The 11,234-nt window shown below is 42.9% G+C and overlaps 1 protein-coding gene across 1 annotated transcript in view; it reads right to left on the bottom strand.

The window, feature by feature from the left end:
- Positions 1 to 2,976: 2,976 nt before the first annotated feature.
- The window catches only part of LOC106813339, a 12,363-nt gene continuing 4,105 nt past the window's right edge, over positions 2,977 to 11,234 (bottom strand). The window contains exon 2 of the mRNA XM_014817466.1: positions 2,977 to 3,592. Within this exon, the coding sequence (XP_014672952.1) occupies positions 3,483 to 3,592 (110 nt within the window). The 3' untranslated portion in view covers positions 2,977 to 3,482. The remainder of the gene's footprint in view (positions 3,593 to 11,234) is intronic.

The following is an 11,234-nucleotide window of genomic DNA, read 5'->3' on the forward strand; positions in this document are numbered from 1 at the left end:
GTTGCGTGCGTTACTGCACCGGCTTACACGGTGCGCGCGCAACCCTCGCTGATGACAACAACAACAACATCAACAACAACATACCTGTAACGATGCGGCGTGTCAACGATGCATTGTAGCGGGAGGTTACCTATTATGTTCTATCTATGTATAGATCTCTCATTGAAACATTACCAACAAAACCGGCGACGTTCCGCTACGGGTGACAACCCGTAGCGGAACGTCGCCGGTTTTGTTGGTAATGTTTTCCTGAGGCAACGAAAAAGAACAGGTGCCGTATTCTGAAGATAAATAACTTAAATTGTGGTGTAGTTTTATTCGTCATAAATCATGAAGAAGTTTGACGTTGGGGATAGTTTTAGCTGTAACGATGCCGCGTGTCAACGATGTATTACAGCGGAAGATTACCTACTATGTTCTATCTATGTATAGATCTCTCATTGTGTCACTCGTAGCGGGGTCACGTTGGTGATGTTATGCTATAATGTTACCCATCGCTTCATTAATGTAGTATATATAGTGTTTTGGTCAACTCATCTCAGTTATCATACTCGATTATATGTATTAATAAATATCTTGTCTTGTCTTGTCACACTGTTACCATGTACTTTTCTGTTGTCGCTTCTAATTTATTTTTGTGTACTGCTTATGCGTTGTAAATAAAGAGCATTTAGTAAGCCCGGGCAATGTTGCGGCGTCACCGCCTCTTGAGGGATTTTGCAAGACATTCCTCTGTATTTTCATATCAGCTTAACTTGTGATAAACCACTCATTTACTCTGTACAATAAAACAGAAATATCTTATAAAATGTCTTATTATAACTTAATAACTTATAAACGCCAAACATTGAGTGTTTTTGTCTTATTTAGAAGCGCTGAACGTTGAGTATATGATGTCGACGTCAAGTCCAGCCTGCTGCTACATGATCGACTCTCTGGCCTCGTTCATGGCTTCCGATGGCTACCGCGATGACAGTTAACACACCGCGTGTCTATCGATGGCAGACGAACCCATGGAAGCCAGCCAGACAACACGAGATGGTTTATTACACGAGTATTAACGCGCGCGTGTGTGTAAAGCATTCGTAGATGATATATAAGCGGTTGTTGAGGAGGACAATAGCGACATGTGTCATCACGTATATGTGCGCGACTTTGAACCTGGCTACCGCCTAAAGTATCCACATCAATACGTACATAATCGTAACGATATATTCGTGTTACTATAGCATACATGTATACTATAAGCATTTTACTTATAGGACATTATTATGAGGGAGTAAATATTTGTATGGTGATTAATTCGTGTTGACATACTTCGATAATTTACTTACTATCATTCGTGTATAAAAAAAAACCGTTACAATAATGCATACGTTCTTAGCTGGGTGTATTGCCAACCATTGTACTTTAAACAGCATATAGTGTAAATACGAAGAATTCAATTTCGCATATATGTATGTCTGCATAGAAATTTTGAATAATAAAATATTGCGATCTTACCATAAATTTTGTTTTCCTTTCTAGCCTTGCATGTAAGTGTGGCTGAACGTAAAGTGTAGTGTGACCGCGACGGTATAAAATACTTCTATACGCAAGTAAACGAGCAAATTTATTACAAAAAGCCGTATCATTCATTCCAATTTAATATCTGCACTCAGTAAAGTTATGATGATATCAGATATACGATATAGGCCTAAAGCGCATTGATGAGAGACATCTTTTGCTCTACAGTTCCTTCATAGTTGTAATTGTAGTTTGCAAATATTCCTTGTTATGGTGATAGTGACTGCATGTCTTCTAGAAAAATTTATTATATGTGACACTGAAACCAAGTCAGAATTATGGAATATGACACAATTGTGTAGTTATTTACCCTCCGAATACAGATACTGGTCATTTCCTTGTTACTACAAAACTGAGCTGCAAGTAATCAAGACTGCAACGTATATATCAACATCAACGTGATACTGCGCTACAGTGCATCGTTGACACGCGGCATCGTTACAGGTATGTTGCTGTTGTTGTTGTTGTCATCAGCGAGGGCTGAGCGCGCGCCGTGTAAGCCAGTGCAGTAAGGCACCAGCTATAACAATGCTGACTGGTCCGGTTTGTTAACGGTCCACACTAACGCGTGTCCAATGTCCAGCCGACAGAGGTCGCGGCACGTGTGTGGCGGCTGCCGTCGGCTCGTCTGATGGTAAAGTACCGACTTCGCCACGTCCACCCCCCCGAATCCCATTCATTCTATGGGCTATTATCTGACAGTGAGCCGTCACATGCCTCTCATGCGTGGAGTTTGAAATTAAATATAGAATGTACTTTGCGAAAAGCACGTTTTTGCCACTCACGCGTGCGCGCGAACACACCCCCGATAGAGAGAGGGGGAGAAATAAAGAAATAAGAAAGAAAGAGAGAAGAAGAGAAATATAAAGTTCGACAGGCAAATAAAGAAATAAGAGAGAGAGAGAGGGAGAGAGAGATAGACGAGGGTAGCGGACGTGTGCGTGCGTGTGAACGTCCGTTTGTGCGTTTATGTTTCGTATTTCTGTAAAATATCACAACGTTGTGTATGCGTCTTAACGTTGTTGACAAATATCCAATATAACAGAATGATAGTAAAAAAACTCAAATAAATTGAAATTATACGTATTTATAGTAGAGAACGCAACTTCGCGAGTATTTTTATATGTAAGCTGTCGATAGTAATATGTCTCTCATCATTGCATATGAGCCTCATATAGTGTATCTGTTAATCTTAATTTTACTGCGTGTCGATATAAAACTTGAATGGATAACACGCTAAGTAGAGAGACAGCTTTTTGTAATAATGTTGTGTCTTTATCTGCGTATAGAGTCTGTGAGTTGAAAGTATTTTGCACCGCCGCGGTCACACATTGTCACATTCCACGTTTACCCAGAATTACATGCAATGCCAGAACGAAAAACGAAAATTTATAGTAAGATAGCAATATTTTATTATTCAAAATTTCTATACAAACATACATATAATTATGCGAAATTTACTTGTTCGTATTTACACTATAGGATGTTCAAAGTAAAATGGTTGGCAAGTCACGCTGCTTACAACGTGTGCTTTATTGTTACATTTTTCTGTACAAGCATGATAGTAAGTACATTATAGAACTATGTCAACACGCATTGATCACCATACAAATATTTACTGCCTCATATGTCCAATAAGTAATATGCTTATAGTATACATGTACGCTATAATAACACGAATATATCGATACGATTATGTATGTACGTATTGATGTGGATACTTTTGGCGGTAGCCAGGTTCAAAGTCGCGCACATATACGTGATGACACATGTCGCTATTGTCCTCCTCAACAACCGCTTATATATCATCTACGAATGCTTTACACACGCGCGCGTTAATACTCGTGTAATAAACCATCTCGTGTTGTCTGGTTGGCTTCCATGGGTTCGTCTGCCATCGATAGACACGCGGTATGTTAACTGTCGTCGCGGTAGCCATCGGTAGCCATGAACGATGCCAGAGAGTCGATCATGTTGCAGCAGGCTGGACTTGACGTCGACATCATATACTCAACGTTCGGTGCTTCTAAATAAGACAAAAACACTCAATATTTAGCGCTTATAAATAAGACAAAAATACTCAATGTTAACGCTTATAAATAAAACAATACATTTGTCGTTAAGCGGATCTAAATAAGTGAAATGGGTTCCATCATTTCATACAATATTCATCTATTATTGTACAAAGAAAATGCGGATTTTACAAGTTACGCTGATATGGAAATACGTGTAAATGTCTTGCAAACCCTCACAAGAGGCGGCGACGCTGCAACATTTATAAGGCTTACTAAGTGCTCTTTATTTACAACGCACAAGCAGCAGACAAAAATGACACGCGTTAGTGTGGACCGTTAAGAAACCACTAGCGGCATCGTTACATGTATGTTGTTGTTGTTGTTGTCATCAGTGCGCGCGCCGTGTAGTAACGCACCAGCTATAACAATGCTGACCGGTCCGGTTTGTTAACGGTCCACAATAACGCGTGGACACACGCGTGTCCAATGTCCAGCTGACAGAGGTCGGCGGCAGCGTTGTGGCGCTGCCGTCGCGTCGTTGATGGTAAAGTACGATTCGCCGACAACGTGTATTAAAGCCGTGCCGTAAGCGACGCCGAACGTGACACGTAGCGTTGCGCGACGACGCCGTCATCCGTGTCGTCGACGCACACGCTTATAAACGTACACTCCTTCGCCGACGGCAAGTCACTGCATGTTCGCCTCTACACAAAAACACAAGACATACAGACGCACGCACTCCGCCTCTACGAACAGGACCGAAATGCAACAAGCAGCACGTAAGTCGCAAGTGCTGTCATGATGCTGGCGGCACGGATACACGGACCCCTACTGATCGACTGCAGCCTCAGTCACGCGATGCCCTGTCTATCCGTAGCTAGCTAGCCGTCGCCCTACTCCAGACGGCGCTCCTGAACGGCTCATCGATCACATGTTCTTCCCGACCTGGACAGCATCCTTTGATATGGTCGCTCTCCTCATGCCGACGAGAGGCTGCCTCAGCACATCTCTACGTGAACGGTCCACGGCGACAGAGCGACGTCGTCCGCTATCGCATAGATTGTCGGCCGTGGCTGGCGTCTATGAGGACGATGAAGATGATCATCATGAAGATGTCGTCCGGTTGCTGACACGTCACGCGATTGCTAGATGACAGCTCCTCTTCATCGCAGCACTGGCTTTTCAGCTGCTCCACGCATCCTCCCTTCATCGCGTATGTTATCAACTCATCTCAGTTATCATACTTCGATTGTATATTAAAATCTCTCGTCTATATCAAATAAATATCTCACACTGTTACATGTACTTCGCTGTTTGCCGGCTTCTAGTTTATTTTTGTCTGGCTGGCTTGTTGCGTTGTAAATAAAGAGTCATCAGTAAGCCTTAATAAATGTTTGCAGCGTCGCCGCCCTCTTGAGGGGGTTCCCAAGACATTTACACGTATTTCCATATCAGCGTAATTTTTAAAAACCCACATTTCCTTTGTACAATAATATATGAATATTGTATGCAAGATGAGGAACCCATTTCTTATTTTAGATGCGATTTACGTCAAAGTATTGTTTTATTTATAAGCGTTAAAAGTGGGTGTTTTTTGTCTTTTATTATGAAGCAGCCGAACGTTGAGTATGATGATGTCGACGTTCAAGTCCTAGCACTGCTGCTTACATGATCGACTTTCTCGCCTCGTTCATGGCTTCGATGGCATACCGCGAATGAGTTAAACACACCGCGCTGTCTAATCGATGGCCAGACGAACCCGCAAGCCAGCCAGACAACACGAGATGGTTTATTACCCTCCGCGCAACGGAGGTCATGTAATCGGTCTCGTGTGTGTGTGTAGCGTTGGCGCGATCGATTCAGCACCAGCTCGCCTTAGGCGTCCAGTCACTAGCAGCTCGCCTTAGGGGCGTTCCAGTCAGCAGCAGCCAGCAGCGAGCAGTGTTATACACATGTAACGTTACAAAAGCTCGCGGAGGTATGCCAGCTCTCCGTGAGTGGCCCTCTGTCTAGTTACACCGAGTCTTAACGGCGCGCAAGTGTGTGTAAAGAATTCGTAGATGATATATAAGCGGTTGGTTAGGAGGACAATAGCGAACATGTGTCATCACGTATATGTGCGCGAACTTTCGAACCTGGCTAACGCCTAAAGTATCCACATCAATACGTACATAATCGTAACGATATATTCGTGTTACTATAGCATACATGTATAACTATAAGCGTTTCACTTTGGGCATATGAGACGAGAAAAATTTGAGTGTAAATCCGAAGAAGTTGCAATATCGCATATATGTATGCCTGCCATAGAAATTTTGAATAATAAATATTGGCGATCTTACCATAACCATTTTTTGTTTCCTTCTCTAGCACTTGCATGCTAAGTGTGGCTGAAACGTAAAGTGTAGTGTGACGCGCGACGCGTATAAAATACTTACACTCTATCGCAAGTAAACGAGCAAATTATTACAAAAAGCCGGTCTCTCTTACTTAACGTATCATTCATGTCCAATTTAATATCTGCAACTCAGTAAAGGTTATTGATGAGAATCAGATATAACGATATAACGGCCTAGATGGCGCATTGATGAGAGACATCCCTTTTCTCTACAGTTTCTTCTAGTTGTAATTGTAGTTGCCGGATATTCCTAGCTTATGGTGATAGGTGATTGCATGTCTTCTAGAAATAGGTGACAGCTGAAACAAGTATGAATTATGGAAGATGACACAATTGTGTAGTATATTTACCCTCCGAATACAGATACTGTCATTTCGCTTTTACTACAAACTAAGCTGCAAGTTACATCAAGACTGCAACGTATATATCAACATCACGTGACTACTGCGCTACAGTTGCATCGTTGACACGCGGCCATCGTTACATGTATGTTGTTGTTGTTGTTGTCATCAGTGCGCGCGCCGTGTAGTAACGCACCAGCAGCTATAACAATGCTGACTGGTCCGGTTTGTTAACGGTCCACAATAACGCGTGGACACACGCGTGTCCAATGTCCAGCTGACAGAGGTCGCGGCACGTGTGTGGCGGCTGCCGTCGGCTCGTCTGATGGTAAAGTACCGACTTCGCCGACAACGTGTATAAAGCCGTGCCGTGGGCGACGCCGACGTGACACGGTAGCGTTGCCGACGACCCGTCATCCGTGTCGTCGACGCCACGCTTATAAACGGCACTCCCTCCGCCGACGGCAGTCACTATCATGTTCGTTCTACACCACACGAGACATACAGACGCACGCACTCGCTCTACGAACAGACGAAATGCAACAGCAGCACGTAACGTCGCAGTGCTGTCATGATGGCGGCGCACGGATACACGGACCCCTTACTGAATCGACTGCAGCCTTCAGTACGCGGATGCCTGTCTATCTGCAGCCAGCTAGCCGTCGCCTATCCAGACGGCCGTACTGACGCTCACGACAGCAGCATCTTCCCGACCTGGAAGAGCATCCTCTGATATGTCGCTCTCCTCATCCGACGTGAGCTCCTCAGACTCTTACGTTGACGGTCACGGCGACAGAGCTACGTCGCCGCTTCGCATAGATTGTCGCGCCTGCTGGCGTGTATGAGGACGATGAGATGAATCAGAAGATGTCGTCCGTGTTGCTGACACTCCACGATGCTAGATGACAGCTTCTCTCTCTCATCGCAGCAGCGGCTTCGCTGCCTCCAGCATGCTCAACTCATCGCCGTATGTTATCAACTCATCTCAGTTATCATACTCATATATTATTAAATCTCTCGTCTTATCATAAATATCTCACACTGTTACCATGTACTTTCCTGTTGCCGCTTCTAGTTTATTTTTGTCTGCTGCTTGTGCGTTGTAAATAAAGAGCACTTCATAAGCATTATAAATGTTGCAGCGGCCGCCTCTTGAGGGGTGTCCGCAAGCATTTACACGTATTTCCATATCAGCGTAATTTTAAAAACCCACATTTCCTTTGTACAATAATAGATGAATATTGTATGAAATGATGGAACCCATTTCTCTTATTTAGATGCGATTAAGTCAAATGTATTGTTTTATTTATAAGGCGTTAAACATTGAGTGTTTTTTGTTTTATTTAGAGGCACCGAACGTTGAGTATATGATGTCGACGTCAAGTCCAGCCTGCTGCCACATGATCGACTTTCTCGCCTTCGTTCGATGGCTTCGGTGGCTATCGCGATGACAGTTAACACACCGCGTGTCTATCGATGGCAGACGAACCCCCAAGCCAGCCAGACAACACGAGATGGTTTATTACCTCCGCGCAACGGAGTCATGTAATCGGTCTCGTGTGTGTGTGTAGCGTTGGCGCGATCGATTCAGCACCAGCTCGCCTTAGGGCGTCCAGTCAGCAGGCAGCGAGCCAGCTGTTATACACATGTATACATGTTACAAGCTCGCGGAGGTATGCACTCTCCGTGAGTGCCCTCTGTCTAGTTACACGAGTCTTAACGCGCGCGTGTGTGTAAAGCATTCGTAGATGATATATAAGCGGTTGTTGAGGAGGACAATAGCGACATGTGTCATCACGTATAATGTGGCGGCGACTTTGACACTGGCTAACGCCTAAAGTATCCACATCAATACGTACATAATTGTAACGATATATTTCGTGTACTATAGCTACATTGTATACTATAAGCGTTTTACTTATTGGACATATGAGAGAGAAAATATTTTGTAGTGATCAATTCGTGTTGACTAGTTCTATAGTTTACTCACTATCATATGTCTCTATTGAACAATGTAACAATAAAGCTACGTTGTAAGCAACGTACTTGCCAACCATTAGCATATAGTGTAAATACGAAGAATTCAATATCGCATATATGTATGCCTGCATAGAAATTTTGAATAATAAAATATTGCGATCTTACCATAAATTTTCTTTTCTTTTCTAGCCTTGCATGTAAGTGTGGCTGAACGTAAAGTGTAGTGTGACCGCGACGGTATAAAATACTTACAACTCTATACGCAAGTAAACGAGCAAATTTATTACAAAAAGCCGTCTCTCTAACCTTAACGTATCATTCATTCCAATTTAATATCTGCACTCAGTAAGTTTATGATGATATCAGATATACGATATAGGCCTAAGGCCGCATTGATGAGGACATCTTTTGCTCTACAGTTTCTTCATAGTTGTAATTGTAATTTGCGATATTCCTCCAGTTATGGTGATAGTGATTGGCATGTCTTCTAGAAATATGTGACACTGAAACAATGTCAGAATTAGGGAATATGACCACAATTTGTAGTTATTTTACCCTTCGAATACAGATACTGGTCATTTCCTTGTTACTACAAAACTGAGCTGCACGTAATCAGACTGCAACGTATATTACAACATCAACGTGATACTGCGCTACAGTGGCATCGTTGACACGCGCATCGTTACAGTATGTTTGCTTGCTGTTGTTGTTGTCCATCAGCGAGGGCTGAGCGCGCGCGCGTGTAAGCTAGTGCAGTAAGGCACCAGCTATAACAATGCTGACTGGTCCGGTTTGTTAAGCGGTCTACACTATCGCGTGTTCCCAAGTGTCCAGCGCCAGAGGTCGCGGCACGTGTGTGCGGGCTGCCGTCGGCTCGTCTGATGGTAAAGTACCGACTTCCGCCGACAACGTGATAAAGCCGTGCCGACGTAGACGCACTGACCACTGCAGCTGTGTCGCTAACGATGGACAGCCGTGCTGACCGGTCCGCCTATCCATCAACACATTCTTGTTGTAGTCGTCACACCCCGCCAATCCCCATTCATTCTAGTGGCTATTATCTGACAGTGAGCCGTCACATGCCTCTCATGCGTGGAGTTTGAAATTAAATATAGAATGTACTTTGCGAAAAGCACGTTTTTACCACTCACGCGTGTGCGCGAACACACCCCCGATAGAGAGAGAGGGAGAAATAAGGTTCGCCTCCAGAGGGTCCTTACTCGTACTGAGAAGTGGGCAACATCATGGGGTATGTCAATTCAATGCAGAAAAGTGTAAAATTCTTCGCATACTCGCTCCAATCACCCTTGACTTTTACTTACTCGTTGTATCATAAATATCTATCTCTTCACCTACTTTACAAATATTTGGGTGTTAATTATTATTAGTAACGATCTTCGCTGGAATGCCCACATTGACTACATTTGTAAAAAAGCGTCCCGATCCTTCGCATGCTACGGCGTAATCTTAGCTTTGCTGACTTCTAACTCGGTCCCTAGCTTTCAAAACGATGGTTCTGCGCCATATTAGAATATGCTTGCGCCAGCCTGGTGCCCCTATAGACTTCGAACGCTCTAGATTGGACACCATTCAGCCATAAAGCTGCGAGAGTGGGTCTCTCCAGAAACTATGATGATAGTACTGATGTTGTTTTGCTCGTCTTGATGGCCTCCTCTTCGTGTCCGCTTTCTTCACTCAAAACTCATAACTTTCTATAAAATTTAATCATGGTGAGATGAAAATTGCAATCCTTCTTGCTTAATGAAGCCTGTTCGCTGCACGCCGCTCATCTGAGCGTGATCACTGTTTTCGGCATGTACAAACTTCTAAGGAATCCTTTTAAGTTTAGCTTCTTTGTCTCTGTGATTCCGTATTGGAATTCCCTGCCTCCATCCTAGTCAAATAGCAAATTCACAACTTTTTCCGCTGCGATCCGCAGTGTGGATCTACGGACTTGATCCACTCTCTCCATCTCGTTATAGTCTCCAGGACTTTTGAGATTATCACTTATGAGGATGAGGTTATGAGTTCGACAAGCAAATAGAGAAATAAGAAAGAGAGAGAGATATATATAGACGAGGGTAGCGGACGTGTGCGTGCGTGTGCGTGCGTTTATGTTTCGTATTTCTGTAAAATATCACAACGTTGTGTATGCGTCTTAACGTTGTTGACAAATATCCAATATAACAGAATGATGGTAAAAAACTCAAATAAATTGAAATTACTACGTATAATATTTATAGTAGAGAACGCAACTTCGGCGAATATTTTATATGTAAGCTGTCGATAGTAATAGTTCTCTCATCATTGCATATGAGCCTCATATAGTGTATCTGTTAATCTTAATTTTACGCTGCGTGTCGACATAAAACTTGAATGGATAACACGCTAAGTAGAGAGACAGCTTTTTGTAATAATGTGTGTCGTCTTGATCTGCGTATAGAGTCTGTGAGTTGAAAGTATTTTGCAGCCGCCGCGGTCACACATTGTCACATTCCACGTTTTACCCAGAATTACATGCATGCCAGAAAGAAAAAAAGAAAATTTATAGTACGATTAGCAATATTTTATTATTCAAAATTCTATACAAACATACATATAATTATGCGAAATTGACTTGTTCGTATTTACCCTGATAGGATGTTTTAAAGTAAAATGGTTGGCAGTCACCTTGCTTACAACGTGTGCTTTATTGTTACAATTTTTTCTGTACAAGCATGATAGTAAGTACATATTAGAACTAGTCAACACTCATTGATCACATACAAATATTTACTGCCTCATATGTCCAATAAGTAATATGCTTATAGTATACATGTACGCTATAATAACACGAATATATCGATACGTATTTGATGTGGATACTTTTGGCGGTAGCCAGGTTCAAAGTCGCGCACATATACGTGATGACACATATGTCGCTATTGTCCTCCT

The sequence above is a fragment of the Priapulus caudatus genome, unplaced genomic scaffold (genome assembly GCF_000485595.1).
Source record: "Priapulus caudatus unplaced genomic scaffold, Priapulus_caudatus-5.0.1 Scaffold756, whole genome shotgun sequence".
In the NCBI taxonomy this organism is placed as follows: domain Eukaryota; kingdom Metazoa; phylum Priapulida; class Priapulimorpha; order Priapulimorphida; family Priapulidae; genus Priapulus; species Priapulus caudatus.